Source organism: Lampetra planeri, chromosome 40 (assembly GCF_965212315.1).
Source record: "Lampetra planeri chromosome 40, kcLamPlan1.2.h2, whole genome shotgun sequence".
Taxonomy (NCBI): Eukaryota; Metazoa; Chordata; class Hyperoartia; order Petromyzontiformes; family Petromyzontidae; genus Lampetra; species Lampetra planeri.
The window spans coordinates 5,347,725-5,366,857 of NC_136146.1; the positions used below are offsets into that span (position 1 = coordinate 5,347,725).

At 55.5% G+C, this 19,133-nt stretch overlaps 1 protein-coding gene across 2 annotated transcripts; it reads right to left on the minus strand.

Annotated features, from left to right (window-relative positions):
- Window positions 1-592: 592 nt before the first annotated feature.
- On the minus strand, window positions 593-18,819 carry LOC144731778 (RAF proto-oncogene serine/threonine-protein kinase-like). 2 transcript variants are annotated; one of them, XM_078613004.1, is made up of 16 exons: window positions 14,378-18,813; window positions 13,816-13,919; window positions 13,504-13,606; window positions 12,953-13,101; window positions 12,410-12,517; window positions 11,206-11,344; window positions 10,875-10,923; window positions 10,605-10,714; window positions 10,017-10,128; window positions 8,955-9,039; window positions 8,219-8,395; window positions 7,305-7,351; window positions 6,842-6,960; window positions 5,498-5,629; window positions 4,819-4,953; window positions 593-3,905 (listed from the first exon to the last, which is right to left on the minus strand). In XM_078613004.1, exons 1-16 carry the CDS (start codon window positions 14,642-14,644, stop codon window positions 3,762-3,764), a joined length of 1,980 nt encoding a protein of 659 aa, XP_078469130.1. In that variant the 5' UTR covers window positions 14,645-18,813; the 3' UTR covers window positions 593-3,761. The 2 variants fall into 2 exon arrangements, with proteins under 2 accessions (XP_078469130.1, XP_078469131.1); XM_078613005.1 differs by lacking the exon at window positions 12,410-12,517 and having other exon boundaries at window positions 14,378-18,819.
- Window positions 18,820-19,133: the final 314 nt, after the last annotated feature.

The window sequence follows — 19,133 nt, forward strand, 5'->3', positions numbered from 1 at the left end:
CTCCTTACTCAGGAGAGCCTTGCTGAGTCTCGACGCACGTGTGCAGAGCACCGACGGCTCGTGGCCACGACCAGACACGACACGCGGCCGCCCTGTGCCCCAGCGGCACCTACTGCTGGTGGACAGAGGCCTTTGTCTCTCCGGGTTGCCGGTGGGCACCAGGTCGTAGCCACCTACTGTAGTCGGAGTGGTACTGAATGTGGTGTGCCGGGTGACGCGTGGCAAAAGAGGCGACTGGCAGACGTTCCACCACGACCGCCGCTTGGTCTGTGCCGGCGCGCGAGTTGAGGATTTGACGGCGTTGGCAGTAATCCCTTTGGCTCCGCTCCATGACGTTTTCACATCCTCTCGACACGTCATTCTTTGCGTCTTCCTCTTCCTGATCTGTAGTAGTCGAATTAATAGCACAGCAGCCCTTTGTCAAGTAATCCACTGCTGGATGAAGGCCTCCGATGGAACGAACTTTGCCTACACTGGTCGACGTTGATGCGCCGGCCCGGTGACCGCCACAGGAGCTGCCACGGCCGAGGGTTGAGACGCCGGCAAGCACCCGACCCCGCCGCCGCTGGTCTCACAAGCCATGGCAAGACACTCCACAGAAGCCCCTTTTATTAAACCAACCCTATACATGGAACTGTTAGGATCACACCACGAATACTATAAACGAAGATTTCACCGCGAACACGGCGGCCGCTTCATGGTAAAACGCAGACGCTTCAGAAACACAGCAGCAGCGACGCCAATAAAAGGATAACCACCACCACCACAACTCGCATGCAGACACCATGCCGCTATGTACAAAGTTTACACAGACCACCTTCCAGTTCGTGAACCTCGTTTGCTTTCGAACATCTTTTCGTGGAAAAGTATGAAATAAAAACGCACTTAATTATCCATCGCTTTTTTTTCCGAATGAAAATGAGCATGGCATCCGATGTGTTAAAAAATAAAAACTCCACATCACAGCCACAGAATCTCAAATGCAAAACGCCACTCTGCCATGCAAAACCACCCGGTAGAGCAGCCACCACAATCACGTGGCCCACAGGACCTATCGCAAGCATGCAACAGACCACAGGGCAGTGGACATGGTCCTGTAGGCCAGGATACAGCCCAGTACACCACAGGGCCTTGCAGACCACAGGCTCCAACGAGCACCAGGACACAGAGAGGGCGCCTTGCAAGGGACACCGCGCTGGGTACAGTGATATGTTTAATTTATTCCACAAGGCCTCGAGGCAGGGCTGTGCCGCCCGGTCGCCACCGGTGCCCATTCACAGTGAGGACGCGCAGCGGGGCGTCACGTGGGCGCCCGCACTGCCATGTGGCAAGAAAAAGGAAGACGTGACCCAGCAGGGCATGCGAGCGGCTCCCAACTCCGCATGGGCGAGCAAGAGCAGCAGGGAACAGCAGCAGCCACATGGAGCAGCATGAACAAGCGTGGAGCAGCATGGGGCAGCAGCATGGAATAGCATGGACTAGCATGGAGGAACTGGCAGCAGAGAGCAGAATGCAGCAGCAGCATGGAGCAGCAGCATGGGGCAGCAGCATGGGGCAGCAGCATGTGGCAGCGGCATGTGGCAGCAGCATGTGGCAGCAGCATGGAGCAGCAGCATGGAGCAGCAGCATGGAGCAGCAGCATGTGGCAGCAGCATGTGGCAGCAGCATGGAGCAGCAGCATGGAGCAGCAGCATGTGGCAGCAGCAGCATGTGGCAGCAGCATGTGGCAGCAGCATGTGGCAGCAGCATGGAGCAGCAGCATGTGGCAGCAGCATGTGGCAGCAGCATGGAGCAGCAGCATGGAGCAGCAGCATGTGGCAGCAGCATGGGGCAGCAGCATGGAGCAGCAGCATGGAGCAGCAGCATGGAGCAGCAGCATGGACTAGATTGGAGCAGCAGGAGCCACTGTCGGCTGTGTCCAGTTGTCAGCGCTACAATGAGTTGTTCTCATTACAGTTGTTAGATCCGGAATCGTAGTAACACTGTTCACTCAGATTTGTTCGCCGTGCCACAAAGCCGAATTGGAAGCGGCGACCTCTGGATTGCAAGCTCCGGAGCGATAACCGTGACAACCACGCGGCTCCCGTCTACCCAAACGACTCGCCACAAACGCCACAACTACGACGACTGCAGCCGCTCGCCGTAGTTCACCGTCACGAGCGACGCGGTCGCTGGCGGGGATTGGACCCCAGGAGTCCGCCCCGTCGCCGTACAGACGGCATCGCCAGGAACAGCAGCAGGAGGCATATGGAGCCAGGGGTTTTCCCTTCGTGTTTAGTGATTGTTTCCCCCCCGTAGATTCGCGTTCTTAACGCAACCGTGCCGGCACCACGGTCAAGGCCTCGCCGCCGGTTTCACAGAGGCACAACGGCAGCGTCACCCGAGAACAAGGCACATCGTGGCCACCACCGCGCCCACCAGCCCGCTCGTGGAGGCAGACAGGGAAGGTGGGCGGGCGGGCGGGGGGGCTACGGGTGGGTGGGTTAAGGCTTCAGTGTTGTAAGACCCCAGGGCAGCATAAGTAAACTGACCAGGCTGGAGAAACGTTACCCAAAAGGCAAAACCACCACCAAGATGACAGCACACACATGCACACACAGCCTTATACACCCAAAGGGGCAATTGCTGTTGGCGAGCACCTATTTGCTCACACGCAGACACACACGCACGCATTAATGAAATAACAGATCGATTCAACGCCATAATGGATGGGGTTTTTTTCTGTTAGTCCCCACAAGGAACGGTCGACACCGATGGGTTGGCTGACTGGCCTTCATCAGGACACGACCTGAAACGTGTTCTTGTCGAAGAACCTGCGAGCTCACCGATTGGTTTGCGATAGGTTCATGGAAGCAGCAACTCCTCGCGGCGACCCGTGCGATCACCATCGCGATCGTGTGCATACACGGGTGTGCACTCACTCACACGACCACACGCTTTACACGCTCACCCACATGCTCACTCAGACTCGCACGCCTTCACAAGCATACCCACAGGCTCACCACCCTCATGCTCTTGTGCCAGGCTTAAGTGCACTTTTGAAGCCATCACGTGACGTGGAGAAGGCTTGCTGCTGGCAGGAGGTCACGAGACAGACCCAGGTATTATAGGTTGACCGAGAAGATCTGGAAGATGCACCACCTGTGCTCCCGATTGTGTCAACTTGTCGAGGGGGCAACCACCTCCAACTGCCCAGTAGCGTCCTTCACGAGCCTCCTCCTACACAGAGGCAGATCTCGACACCGCTGGCACGTCACCGGCAAGTCCAATCAGCTCCACGTTCTGTCGTACCGCATCTACTTATTGTACCAACTCTCACACACACGCACACACTCAGACGCTCGCACACGTGCACAACCCCGTGCTGTTTGCAGCACACGATGGCGTCCATCTCCTCTCGTAGGGCGAGTGCCGTCCAAGCCACCGCTCCCTCACGTTGTGGTGGCGCTGGCGCAGCAGCATCACTCGCCGGCGTGCGGTAGAGGCGGGCACCATCAGAACGCCGCCATCTTCCGGCTCGTGAGAGAGGAGGGGAGGCACCACCCCTGTCTGGCGAGCGTGGTTCACAGCGGACACCATCCCCCACCCCACTCCCCCCCCCGGTGTGCGCCAAGGGATGCCCATAACTTGCCGATGTGTGCAGTTGGGGGGGGGGGGGTGGTAGGACCATCCCATTTCCTTTCCAGTGCGATGGAGCCGGAGAGTGGAGCGCCCGCCCCTCGCCGGTCGCAGTGGGGGGGGGGGGGCGGGAGGGGGCGCAATCACTTGGCGCCGAAGCGCGTGGGCTGCATGAACATGGAGCGCAGGTCGTCGAGGTCGAGGCCGGAGCGGTGCAGCGACGGCTCCGAGGCGCTGCGGTGGATCTTGGGCAGTGCGTGCGCCAGCAGCTCGATCGACGCCAGGACCTGCGGCGCCGGGAAAAGGGAATCGCCACGGAAGCGGCGGCGACCACAATGGCGTCGGCCAATTTGGGGCAAGGGCAAAGAGCGGCGCACGTGGCACTCGACGGAACCCGCGAGTGAGCGGGCGCGCCTGTGTACGTGTGTGTGTGTGTGTGCGCGCACTTGGGCGAGCGTGTGCGTGCGTGGGGAGCGGTGGTAAACAGGCTGCGCTACGAACCCGGCGAGTTCGATACCAGCAACGGTGACGATTATCTGAACCGGTCCTGGGCCTCGACTCTGCGTCAAAGGAGTACTTGGTGCGGCGTGTAAACATCAGCAAGGGGGAGGCAAAGGCAGTCGGGCGTGGTGGTGGCCACCCTCCCCTTCGTGCGCCGTGCTGACCTTCAAAGGTGCTAGCTAACACCGCTTGCCCCAAACAGTTTGTCAAGGCTACAGGAGGGGTTCTGTGTCTTTGTGCGCGCGTGCATGCGCGCGCGTGCGTGGTTGTTGTACCTGTGTGTGCGTGCGCGCGCGCGCGTGTCAGCGTGCGTGAGCGTGCGTGTGTGCGTGCGTGCGTGAGCGTGCGTGAGTGTGCGTGTGTGAGCGTGCGTGAGTGCGCGTGTGTGTGAGTGTGCGTGTGTGAACGTGCGTGAGTGTGAGCGTGCGTGCGCGTGCGTGTGTGAGCGTGCGTGAGTGTGAGCGTGCGTGCGTGTGTGCGTGCGTGTGTGAGTGTGAGTGCGTGTGTGTGTGTGTGCGTGTGTGTGTGAGTGTGCGTGAGTGTGCGTGAGTGTGCGTGTGTGTGTGAGTGTGTGTGTGTGTGAGTGTGTGAGTGTGTGTGAGTGTGTGTGAGTGTGCGTGTGTGAGCGTGCGTGAGTGTGTGTGAGCGTGCGTGTGTGTGAGTGTGTGTGTGTGTGAGTGTGTGTGCGCGTGCACTCACCTGTGTGAAGAGGGGCCGCTCGTCGCGCAGCTTCTTGAGGCAGTCGGCCATGAGCCTCCTCATGGCCTTCGGGCAGTTCCCACAAACCTTGCTCAGGTCCGGAGACAGGTAACCCCGCCCCACCATGAACAGGATCTGCGGTGGGGGTGGGGGGGGGGGACAGGGCAGCGGGCGGGGTGATGCTTGTTCGCGTGTGTCTGCGCGCGTGTGGCAGATGTGTCCATGTGCACGTGTGTGCACGCGTGAGGAGCGGTAGTGTGGCGGTTAGCGCGCTGCACTATGACCCCGACGAGTTCGATTCCCTCTCACGGCCAACACCAGGGACGATTATCTGAATCGGTCCTGGGGCTCCCCCAGGTCGACTCAGATTAGTACCTGCTGCAATGTGTAAACATCGCAACTGGGGAGACAAAGGCGGTCTGGCGTGGTGCTGGCCACCAACCCCCTCGTGTGCCGCGCCGGCCTCGCTAACAGCACTTGCCCCTACAGTCTGCTAAGGCTATACAGGGGATCTTTGTCTTTGTGTTCATGTGTGGGTGTGCAGGTGTGTGGTGAACCTGGTCTCTGGAACAGATGTGTGGGTATGTGCGTGTGTGCGTGTGACCTGGTCTCAGGAGCCGATGTGCATGTGTGCGCGTGTGCGCGTGTGCACGCGTGTGTGCGCGTGCTTGCATATGACCTGGTCTCGGGAGCCGATGTGCGCGTAGGGCAGCTCCTTGGCCATGAGCTCGTAGAGCACGATGCCGAATGCGTAGACGTCCGACTTGAACGTGTACGGGTTCGTGTCCTGCATGCGGACCACCTCTGGGGCCTCCACACATGGGCGCACAACATACACACGGCACGCGTTAGACATCACACACACTGCCAAGGGGGGGTGGGGCTACATGATGGGGGTGGGGCTACAGGACAGGGGGTGTGTCTACAGGACAGGGGGTGGGGCTACATGACGGGGGTGTGTCTACAGGACAGGGGGTGGGGCCACAGGACAGGGGGTGGGGCCTACAGGAAAGATCCCAGTACAGTCATACCTCGGTATACGACCGCTTTGGAATATGTCGAATTTGGTACATGTCGTGTTTTGACGAGAAAAAAACATCTTGGGATACGATGCGCTTGCTAGAACTTGTATGGGTCGGGATGAGTCACCGCGTACCCGCGTAGACCCCGTTCACGACTGAAACAAAGCGCCGCTCCTCAGTCTGCCTGAAGATCTCGTTCGGTGCACAACCATTGCTATAATAACTGTGAATTTTCACGTGTTTTTCTGTCATTTTAACGTGAATTTTTTGCTAATTCATTCAAGATGGGCCCTAAGAAGGTTAGTGACAAAAGCCAAGCTACAAAGAAAATGGTTAGGATCACTATTGACGTAGAAAAAAAGAGATCATAGAAAAGTATGAAAGCGGCATGCGCGTCACTGATGTTGCGGTGGCATACCGTATGCCGAGAACAACAATTTCGACGATTGTGAAAAAAAAATAAGCCATCAAATCAGCTAACGTTGCAAAGGGGGTGAAATTTATATCAAAACAAAGATCACGGACATTGGAGCAAGAAGACAAATTGTTATTAATATTATTCTCATTTCCATTTATTTTAATTTATTTATGCATTTATTTTAATTTATTTATGCATTTATTTTAATTTATTTATGCATTTATTTTAATTTATTTATGCATTTATTTTAATTTATGTATGGCATTTTAGTAATAAGTAGTGTCTAAATAATTTTATACAACCCCATTAATGCATAATATGCCATATAAAATATCATTTATTTTCCTTTGGAACGGATTATTTCCTTTTCCTTTATTTCTTATGGGAAACATTCGTTTGGTATTCGTCATTTTCGGTAGAAGTCCTACCCTTTCTGGAACGAATTAACGACGTATCCTGAGGTACCACTGTAGAAATGACAGATGACTGGGAGATGCGACACCTGTGCCACGCACCACACTCATCACACCACCACAGCCTGGTACACACAGACCACACCCCCCCACACACACCACGCGCTCACCATCCACAGGATGGAGCCGGACAGGTTCTCGACTTGCTGAGCTCCGCTCCAGCGCGACTTGACGGTGGCGAGCCCAAAGTCGCCGATCTTCACCGTGAGGCCCTCGTGCAGGAAGATGTCTGCGCCGGCTCGTTAAGGGGGACGGCCTCAGAAGGGTCTCGTTCAAGGGGCGGTTCATTAGAGGGGGGCCGCCATGTTATCCCCAATCCTATTGTTTACAGACTGCACAAAGTACACCTTTTAAGGCCGAGTCGACCTAGGGGAGGCCCATGACTGGTTGAGATAATCGTCACCGATGTTGGTCGCCGGGTTTGTCGCGTAGTGCCAATCGTAAAGAGACGGACAGACACGTGCGTGCACATACCCAATGGTACACGGACAGACACGTGCGTGCACATACCCAAACGTACGCAACATACCTTGCAAAGCCCGCCCCGGCAGCGCCAGCTGGCAGTGAGGATACTGTTGGATTTGAGGTCACGGTGGATGATGTTTTTCGCGTGGAGGTAACTGAGAAAATAAAACAAGAATTATACCATGGGACCTCCTTTGCTAGTACCAAATTTAGAGAATAGGTTTTCCCCTTTATTCTGGCAACAAAACAGGTGTTAAGATGTTAAAACACCAGTAATCATGTGCGCATTAACCACAATACTTGTGGTCAGAATGCAAACAAAAAACACTCTGATAGTATATGCATTGTCTTTGTCATCCGGTCCAACACCAATGGGGACTAGGCTCTAAAGAAAGCCGTCTCAGGTGTGGACCAATCAACTTCAAGGACAGTGCATATTATTATCATTATCAGAGTTGCTTCTTTTTGTTTGGTTTTTTGACTACTTGTGTTGTGGTTATTGCAAACATGATGCCTTGAATAAAGGTGTCAGTTTTGTACCAGTTTAAAAGGGTAAAAACCTACTACCATTGTCTGTTCTCACACCGTTTGAGACTAGGCTCGAAAGAAAGCTGTCTCTGGTGTGGACAAATCAGTTTCAAAGACAATGCAAATACTATCAGAGTATGTTTTTTGTTTGCATTCTGACCACAAGTATTGTGGTTAATGCAGACATGATTCCTTGTAAAAAGGTTTCAGTTTGGTGTTTTAACATCTTAACACCTGTTTTGTTGCCATAAAAATGGGGAAAACCTATTCTCAAGAATTGTACCAACGGTGGTGATGGCGGTGCAAATGATTCATCTCGTTTACCCAGGAAAGCCACGCTGAGCCTCAAGACTCTCTGGGTCTTACCTGGTAAAATAAAAAAATAGTTTAGTTTATAGTTTATCAGGAGGGTCTTGCCAAGCGTTCACAGTAAGGGGTGATGTTGCCAACCCCCGCCGCCAAACGGACGGTGGCGGTGACGGCGTCGCACTCACTCCATGCCTTGCGCCGTCTGGCGGGCGATGTCGATGAGCTGGAACACCTCGAACTTGCTCTCGTTGACGTGCAGATGGCGGTAGAGGCTGGAGCCCTCGCACCACTGCGTGACGATGGCGAGGCGGGGCTTCGTCAGATATCCCATGAACAGCACCACGTTCACGTGCCGCGTCTTCCTGCGGGGTGCGGGGGCGGCGGGGGAAAGGGGCGGCGAGGGAGAGGCAGGGGAGAGGGGCGGCGGGGAAGGGCGGAGGCGCACGAGGTGCGCGAGTGGAGCAGCAGGCCTCGACGTGGTTTTGAGAAGAGCTACCACATTAACTGATGTTCCGGCACGCTCACAGATTCAATTCAGCCACCTGCTCACTCACCGGCAGTCAGTCGCCTCCTTGTCACGCTGCTGTCGCTACTATTACCGTGGTTACCATGCCCGTGAAGGTCACTCACTGATTCACTCCACCCGTGTTGAGTATTCGGTCGGGACCAGGCACCGATTGTTTCGTCTCATCCATCACACTGTGTTTAACCACCACACTGCAGATCACAACAACGACTCACCCACTCGCTCACCCTCTCCACACTGTAGGCCACACCAACACACTCCCTCAAACACTCAACAACAACAGCCGCCATTCACCACTAATTGGCACTGACATCATCACCAGACGAGGTGCACCATGAGGCCACATTCTCAGGTCCTGATGTCTCTCCCCCTCTCTCTCTCGCTCCGTCTCCTACCTGAGCACAGCCACCTCGTTCTTGAAGGCCTGCAGCTGCTGCGGAGTGGGGTCGGTCACTTTCAGGATCTTCACAGCCACGTCTCCTGCGCAGCACAACCGCGGCACAATCGTGTCACAACGTGCAACCAATATGGCAGGGGGACTATAACACACAGCCATGATGCCGTGTCACACACACACACATACACACAGTGTACACATACACACACCACACACAGTGTACACACACACACACCACACACAGTGTCACACACACACACACCACACACAGTGTCACACACACACACAATCACTTTCAGGACCTTTGCATACACGTCTCCTGCACGGCACAAACGCAGCACCACCACTGCGCTCCGGTGACACTGACAGGACACGTCCATGACAGAGGGCCAACATGGCAGTATCACAACATGCACAGTGTGGCTATTGCTAGGCAGGTAACCCATCGATTGGCTCGCGCCGCGATGCCACTTATTACTATGATTCAGGCTCCTGATGCTAGTCGTGGATTTGTGAGCAGCTGCTGCTGCACACCGCCGGCACACACCAGCCACCAAACCCCACCGCCACTCAAGGCACGATGTGCCGCAAGTCACCCGATACAACAACCAGCACCGCCACCAGAGGGAACATTCACCCAACATCACCGCTCCACAGAACACAGCCTCCGGCTCTCCGACAACTCTCTCTCGCTCTCTCCGCTCATTCCACCTCTCTCCACCTCTGTAGCCTCCTCCTTCACGTCAGGAGGGCGTCTCGGAGGACTTTACACGCGATGAACGACTTGCATCGCATCTCATCTCGACACATTTGCAAGGGCACCTCTCATAGCAACTGTTCCTATGTGGCACAAGGCCATTCAACACTTGGCCTGTAAGTGGGCAGGAGTCTGCGAGTAGGAGGCGATGGTTGCTGCCATGTGTAATCTAACTGAACAATAATTCCATCCACTCGACTTGCCTCCCTCCCTCTCCTCTCTCACTTCCCACCCTTTAACCTCCATCCCTCTCTCCCCTCCACTCCCTCTCAAATTCCCCCACCACCCTTTCCCCCACCTCACCGTGCCACTTGCCCTTGTATACGGTCCCGAAGGAGCCCGAACCGACCATGTTCAGGAGGGAGATCTCCTCCTCCCGAATTTCCCAGTAGTAGCACGAGTCCCGGCCACGGAACTAGAGAGCGCGTGGACGTGGGGGGAGACACGGGGGGAGACACGGGGGGAGACACGGGGGGAGACACGGGGGGAGACACGCGGGGAGACACGCGGGGAGACACGCGGGGAGACACGCGGGGAGACACGCGGGGAGACACGCGGGGAGACACGCGGGGAGACACGCGGGGAGACACGCGGGGAGACACGCGGGGAGACACGCGGGGAGACACGCGGGGAGACACGCGGGGAGACACGCGGGGAGACACGCGGGGAGACACGCGGGGAGACACGCGGGGAGACACGCGGGGAGACACGCGGGGAGACAATGACACACACCGGGGCACACGGGTAGGGGGCACAAGGAACACATGAGAAGGCATAAGGAATACCTGCGTGCCACCACTCGTGCACGTGTACGCAGCTGTGCGTGCCGTCACACGCACCGCACCGCGTGTGTGTGGTGCCACGCGTGTACGTGCCGCCACACGTGTGTACCAGGCGGTTCTTTTCGTCTGAGGGCCGGCGGATGGCGGGTGAGCGGTGCAGTCGACTGGATGTCCCGGCCCTGGTTTCGGTAGTGTCCTCCACCACTTCCACACTCGACACTGGAGCCGCGCCAACACGTGAGATGAGAGATGTGTGGAGAGGGTGGGGGGGGAGTGTAAGGTGAGGCATGCAAAATGGTGATGGGAGGGGGTCGGCAGACGGGTCGCATCACACTGCTGAAACGTTGGGGAGGGTGGTTGTTGTGAGTGTTGGACTCACCCACGTCAGCAGAGGGTTGTTGCTGCTGCTGCTGGGTTTGCACGAAGGACTAGGGAGAACAGGGAACACGCAGACGGTGTGTGAGTGGATGGGTGAGCGTGTGGGAGAATATGGAGGTGGGTGAGCGTGTGGGTCGGTGGATCGATCAACGAGCGGGTGGGTGAGCGGGTGGGCCACAGGAGATGTGAGTTGTGGGTGAGTGGGAGGGAGGGTGGGTAAGAGAAGGAGGGGGTGACTGTTTGGGTAGGTCGGAGAGCAGAATAGCGGGTGAATGGATAAACGGGTGGGCCAGAGGAGGAGTCGGTGATGATGTGGGTGGGTGGGCCAGCACCTCTATGAAGCCCACATCGACGTTGCCTATGACGCTCGAGTTGATGTTGGGGGTGGAACTCGCTCGATCTCGCTGGGTCAGCTGACCTCCGTGATCTCCTCCGATGGATGGGAACTGGAAGGTTTGCGTGGATAAACGCCTGGCGAAGCACACGTGCACACACAGACAAAGATCTCCCATCTAGTCTACACAGGTTGTTGGGAAGGAGAGGAGGTGATGTCACCACAGCGCTTGTTTCAGGCTAGGTGCACTATGAGGCAAAGGTGAAGTATTGAAGGCTCGCTGGCAGGAGGTCTCCTCACACACACACACACACAGGTACAACCACACGCACACACACACACACACACAGGTACAACCACACGCACACACACACACACACACAGGTACAACCACACGCACACACACACACACACACACACAGGTACAACCACACGCACACACACACACACACACAGGTACAACCACACGCACACACACACACACACAGGTACAACCACACGCACACACACACACACACACAGGTACAACCACACGCACACACACACACAGGTACAACCACACGCACACACACACACACACACAGGTACAACCACACGCACACACACACACACACACAGGTACAACCACACGCACACACACACACACACACAGGTACAACCACACGCACACACACACACACACAGGTACAACCACACGCACACACACACACACACAGGTACAACCACACGCACACACACACACACACAGGTACAACCACACGCACACACACACACACAGGTACAACCACACGCACACACACACACACACAGGTACAACCACACGCACACACACACACACACAGGTACAACCACACGCACACACACACACACAGGTACAACCACACGCACACGCACACACACACAGGTACAACCACACGCACACACACACACACACAGGTACAACCACACGCACACACACACACACAGGTACAACCACACGCACACACACACACACACAGGTACAACCACACGCACACACACACACACACAGGTACAACCACACGCACACACACACACAGGTACAACCACACGCACACACACACACACAGGTACAACCACACGCACACACACAGGTACAACCACACGCACACACAAAGGCACACACACGCAGGCGAGTGAAGGGCGGGGGGGGGGGGCATTGTGTGGATTCTGCCTGTGGATACCTGGAGGTGGTGGGCAGCACAGCAGAGTGGGGGGGACCAGAGAAGGTGGCGAAATGGAAGGTGTGGCCCTCCTGGCGGACGAGACTCGGGGTGTAACACTCGGTGAGCCTGTACAACGATAAAGATCCCCGTGTAGCCTTTAACAGACTGATGGGGCAAGTGCCGTCAGCACCTATGAAAGCGAACAGGGCGCATGAGAAGGGGTTGGTTTGGCTACCATCACGCCCATCCACCTTTGTCTCCCCAGTGGAGATGTGTCCACAACGCATCAAGGCACTCATTTAAGGACGAATTAGCCTAACGGAGGCCCAGGCATGAGGGAAAATGGAGGACTGCTTCAGATATTCGTCACCGATGTTGGCCGACAGCGGGAATCAAACTTGGGTTGTCGGGTTCGTAGCACGTGTACTTTTGGCTCGTTAGTGGCGGGTCACATGAGCACGGCTCGTTAGTGGTGTGTGGCTCGTTAGTGGCGTGTGGCTAATTATCGGTGAGTGTGTGGGGGTGGCTTGTTCGCAGTGCGAGTGCGTGCGCTGCCCTTACCGCAGGCGGTTCACGTTGATGCACATGACGGGCACCTCGGTGCTGCAGCGCTGGTGGAACTTGTAGCCGCATGTCTGGCAGCGGAAGCCCTGGAACATGAGCTTCAGGCAGAAGTCACAGAACGCCAGCCGGAAGAACGTCTTGCGCACCTGGGGGGCGGGAAGCGGGAGGTGGGATGCGGGGCGTAGGAGATGGGGGGGCGGGGAGTAGGAGATGGGGGGGCGGGGCGTACATAGAGGCGGGGCATGGGAGATGGGGGTGGCGGACGGTGAAATGAGGTGAGCTGAATACCAAGTTGCGCTGCTACCAAGTTGCGCTGCATACCAAGTTGCGCTGCATACCAAGTTGCGCTGCATACCAAGTTGCGCTGCATACCAAGTTGCGCTGCATACCAAGTTGCGCTGCATACCAAGTTGCGCTGCATACCAAGTTGCGCTGCATACCAAGTTGCGCTGCATACCAAGTTGCGCTTGGTGTGATGCTTTGGGGTTCGTGTTGAATGGCGGCAAGTGATGCGAGGTGAGCATGGTGGCGATTGGTGAGCTGCGTACGAAGTTGTGGGTGGTGACCGTGACGTTGTCCTTCAGCTCCACCTGGAGCTCCTCGGTGCCAACGCTCGCCATGTCCACGTCCCAGCTGAGAGCCGACCTCATGCTGCCCGTCACACCCCGCGTCGCACATCACACAACCCTCGTCACACCCCACGTAACACACCACGTCACACACTGCATCACACGCCGCGTCATTATCCCGCATCACACGCCACGTCACATCACACCCGGCGCGCGATGTAAGTTCCAGTGGCGTGCTGTGCCAGTCGCGGTGAGACGGCGTGTATGCACCGGAACCGGGCGGCGGCATACCCGTCGCGCACTGTGAAGACATTGCAGTAGTCGGGGATGAGGCCGCGGATAGCAAGGGCCTTGTTCAGGCTCTCCCTCACCGAGGAGCCACCCCGTACGTGCACCTGCACGCACGCACAAAAGTCCCCCCGTGTAGCTTCAACAGACTGCTGGAGCAAGTGCCATCAGCGAGCAACTATAAAGGCTGGCACTGCACATGAGGGCGTGGTGTGACCATCACCACGCCCGGCCGCATTTGTCTTCCCAGGGGTGATGTTTACACACCACACTAGATACTCATTTGAGGCTAAGTCTACCCAGGGGAGGCCCAGGACCGGCTCAGATATGCAGGAATCAGACTCAGGTTGCTGGGTTCGTAGGACAGTCCGCTAACCTTTATGCTACCACCACAACTCCGCCACCACGTTACCTCCTCAACATGTTATCATCTCACCAAGACACCACTTCACCACGTTACCACCTCATCAGGCCACTCCCTCACCAGCTCAGCACCTCAACAATTTACCATCTCACCATGTTATCACATCACCACCCCACTATGTCACCGGCGTGGGTCACTCACCACGGTGCGCTGTTTGTTGGGCAGAGACACGCGCAGCAGGCCAGGCGTGTCGCCCTGCTGCTGTGCATTCTGGGAAGGGCTGCTGGGTCCTCCTGGTGCATGCTGGGAGCGGGAGGGGGAGGAGGGCGAGGGGGCATGCGGGGTTCGGGGGGGCGGGGGGGACTGCGTTACGCAGCCCCCGTTACGAGCTGCCTCCATGAGGAGGGGGTGCAGGATGGGCCTCAGTCGGTCAGCACAGCCCTGCAGAACAAAGGCAAAGATCCTCATATAGCCTTGAACAGATGTTTAGGGCAAGTGCTGTTAGCGAGTACCTATGAAAGCCGACAGGACATACAAGTGGGTGGGTGGCCAGTATCACACACAGCCGTCTTTCCCTCCTCAGGTACTTATTTAAGGCCAAGTCGACCAGTTCAGATATTTGTCATCGATGTTGGCCATGAGCAGGAACCGAACTTGATTCGCAGAGTTCATTGCGCAGTGCGCTGAAAACTGACCTACCACTCAATTATACACACAAACAAAGAGAAAGATCCCCCGCATAGCCTTAGCAGACTGTTGGGGAAAGTGCTGTTAGCGAGTATCTATGAAGGCCAGCATGGCACACGAGGGGGTGGGTGGCCAGCACCACGCCCAGCCGCCTTTGTCTTCCCAGTGGCAATGTTTTTACACACTGCACCATGTACTCATTTGAGGCTGAGTCGACCTAGGGGAGGCCCAGGATCCGTTCAGATAATCGCGACTGATTTTGGCCGTGAGTGGGAATCGCCGAGTTCGTACCTCAGCGCGCTAACCACTACACTACCTATACGTATACACTCACCCACTTAATTACACACACACACTCACCCATACACTCAAGATACTTACCCACTCAATAATTTACTCAGTCACACAATTACTCACTAAACGGAATTACCCACTCATTTACTCACTCAATGTCTTGAGCACTGACTCACTGGTTGCTCTCTCGTTCAACCACCGCAAACGCGCCCAATCACACATTCACTCACACGCTGACTCGCTCACTCCATTCACGACTTGTTTTCTACCTTCGGCAATTTCACTCAATGTTTTTTTCATTAATTAATTTGCTTACTCATTTACTCACCCAATCAACCACACATTCACTCAGTCACGAATTCACTCTCACAAGTTTTCACTCACTTCTACACTGTCCCACTAAGCCACACTCACTCATTTGTAATTATCACTCGCCCAATCCTTCCCTCCCACCCTCCGTCTTCCTCCGTCAGTCACGTGACACAAGGTGTCCGACAACAGATTTTACAGCACCGGCGATCGAGCTAATCCGCCCGCGACACCACCTGCACGGCCACCATCATCACGACGACAACGATGGCAATCGTTACAACCACAGCCCCGCCACACCTCTCCCCAATGCTCACCACTACTCCCCACCGGTAGCCATAGCTGTCCACCACTGCCCACCTCTCTCACCCCCTACACCGAGCTGCGGCAAGCGGCCGCCTTTATGAGGCCGCACCTTTGCCCGCGCGACTCACGCTTGCGGTGGGGAAAACCCGGAGTGGCTCGTTTTATCTGATGAAACCGGAGCCGGCCCCGAGGGTGGGCAGGCACCACACACAGACCCCTCCCGGCCACCACAATCGTCAGCTCCTCCATCCGTCTGTCCTTTAGCCCGTCCGTCTGTGGCGTGGAATTTGAACCCAAGTGCCACCGGGGTCGACTGTCGTCTAAACCAAGAACTCTGGTTTTGGTCGGCTGGCTAACCGGTAGACCGGTTCCCCAAAAACATTTGGGATTCCAAAAGCTTTTGTTTAACACGCCTGACTGCTGATGATACCCAAAAAGTTCAAACCAGTGCAGAGTTTGCTTGTTTAATTAAACAAATTCTGCTTGACAATCAATGTCTGGAAAGCCAATACAGTATGCTGAAGTTATTAAACAATATGTAATGTACATGTGGAAAGACAAAACAGAGATCTGCTTAAAAAAATGTCTAAACATTGAGAAGTGATGGTAAACGCCGGGAAAGGCCATGTGTAGTGGCACCGACAGCAAGTTCTCAAGACATTGGGATGGTCGGACACCACAACACACAGACACCGGTACCCGAGGATATTTATAATCTCGCCCGGCGTAGGATCCAAATTTACCCGACCACCGCCCCTCTCGGGGTGGGGTGTAAGTGGTGGGACGTCCCTTCCACACGGCTAATAAGGCAACGAGTGTGGCACAGCTTCTCTCACGAGACCCCCCCCCCCCCTCATCCCGACAGGAGACAGCAGAGCATGTGTGATGCTGCCTGGTTAAGACGAAACGCTCCACAGAGAAGGTGCGAGTCAGGTGCCAGGGTTAGTGTCAGTTTCATGGCCAGGATTAAGTTAGGGCCATGGGTAGAACAGGCCTATGGGTAATATTCAGGTAAGGGCCAGCGATTCGGTTAATGTTATGAGCAGGGCTAGCAAGAGGGTTAAGCTGAGAGTTAAGATTAAGGTTAAAGGTGGGGATAAGGTTAGTGTCAGGACTAGGGTGACAAGAAGCATTGAGGGTTACGGTATAGCGAGAGAGGGGGCCCAACTCCTTAAATCCTTGTAAAGAATTGTGGCTGCTTTCAAATGATTATGCTGCTCAATACCGATACCAGACATTGACCAGGTGACAGCAACTCTCTCCTCTACAGCCTCCCCACACCCCTCACTTCCCCACATCGTCACTGCAGACATTTCAGCTGCACAGTAAACGTGACCACATCTCCCCAATCCCACAATCTCTCCACCGGCTCCCGATCCAATCTTCAAGATCTTCCATGGCCTCGCCCTGTATGCCTCTCCCTTCTCATGTCGCTCTACCCCCCTCCACGAACTATCCAAATCCAAGGCTTTCGATCGGAGCACCCAGCCAACTTTCACTCAGTCGAAGGTCGCTCATTCTACTCTGCTGCACCAAAAGTCTAGAACTTATTTCCTCAGTCGTCCGTGCTGTCGACTCCCAGCCCCCATTCAAGCCCAGGCTCAAACATTGCCCTGCTTCTACCACATACGACTGCCTCTATGAGCTAAATGAGCCCACTGTTTCTGTACATCCTCTTGAGATGCAGTTGGGTTTTGCCACCGTTACACAATTCGAGTTTTAATAGGGTCCACTGACCACTTTTACCTGCTCGCAATGCGTGAAGGGGCATCTCGCTGGCTTCAATAGCAATTTCTCACTAAGTGCCCAACAGCAGGGGCGATGATGACACGGCCCAGTGGTAGCGAGTTTGCCGCTTGTTGCAAAGGTGTGCATCATGCTGGCCGCCCTGGTAATTACTGCCGGTATATGAACCCACAAATACGTGCCCCGTCTGCTTGGCAGTGGATGTTAACACTTCCCGTTAAGTAATTCAAAACGAGCAGGACATCGAAAATACGAAGCTACAATTTCACATCGCCATATCGTGCCCAACGATGAAACTACTAGGGGTTGTGAAACATCACTCCTTCGTAACAGCATTGCATTATAACAATGGTGCATATACCAAATGTACGAAATCGATCTTTTTCATGATAAATGTCGTATACCAACCTCCACCCGAAAAAGTAAATGTGTGGAGTTTGTCACGTGAACAGAACGTGCAATGTACGACTACTTCAGCACACCGGTGTATTAGAGAGCACCACTACACAACATTTGTAATTGTAAATTACAATTGGAAATGTTTTTCGCAAATAACAATTATAAATGTTGCGCTGAAATAGTAATAATTTGGCACGTTCGACACCACCACTTTTAATAACCCCACTCTTTATCTCAACCACTCTCATCGTATGTACAATGTTTTAATTGCTGGAAAGCATCTTGGAATAAGGCGTTATGTAAATGTTTATACTTGAGAGTGGGGCTCAGGAGGAAGAGCCGGGTCAGGGAGGAGGAGTGGTTAAAAACTACTTTCTATGTTCATAAGAGACGTTGTTTGGGTTAGATCGCGTAAATGTGGAGTTAAACCCGCCACCACCCGACACAACCAATTAATAAGGGTTGTCACGTAACACAAAACATGCCCATTCGTTACGAGTACAGCACACAGGCCTGGCCACAAATGACAGCTCAACAGAGTGGATTATCACGTGGAAATCTACAGCAGCAGCAGCAGCCAACAATTCCGGGAAGGAGATCGAAGTCACGGAGTTGAGTGAACAGCACTCGGCTCTCGGGTTCCCCGTGAGAGGGGGTGCCCTGCATCTGCCCCTCTGCCTGCCAGCCGTGCGCCTCGACCCCGCAGGGAGTCCAGGCAAACTCGGGGCCCCCCTCGCGGCCTACCCGCAACACCGCACCGCCCCGCACGAAACCCCCGCAGAAAATCCCGGGCTCGGCGGCCACCGCGAGGCTCGGAGATCGAACGCGGCCGATCGCGCGCCGCGCACGCGAGCTCACGGGGACAGGGAGGGGGGGGAACTTTAACAACAACAACGACGACGACAACAACTTCCATCAAACTCGAGAGGCGATCACTCACCCGGGACCCGCCATGGCGTGACGTCAGGCACCGCCCAGCGGACGGCCTCGCCCCCTCAACTTAAAGCCCCGCCCACGATGTAAGCCCCGCCCGCGATTTAAGCCCCGCCCGCGATTTAAGCCCCGCCCACGCTTTAAGCCCCGCCCACAAGCTCAGCCTCCCGCCCACTAAAACCATGCCCCGCCCATTAGCGGTCAGGAGCCAATGAACGCGGCGCTCCTATTTAGGCCCCGCCTTTAAGCCATTGACCCTTTGCAGGCAAGGGGAGTCGGGGGG

Bases quoted from the DNA above. Each gene is read 5' to 3' on its own strand.
- LOC144731778 (XM_078613004.1), bottom strand. From the start codon at position 14,644: ATGAGGATCTTTGCCTTTGTTCTGCAGGGCTGTGCTGACCGACTGAGG. The intron at 12,518-12,952 runs GTAAGGGCAGCG...ATCGTTGTACAG, and splicing joins ATCAACGTGAACCGCCTGCG to GCTCACCGAGTGTTACACCC. The intron at 10,715-10,874 runs GTGAGTCCAACA...GCGCGGCTCCAG, and splicing joins ACAACCCTCTGCTGACGTGG to TGTCGAGTGTGGAAGTGGTG.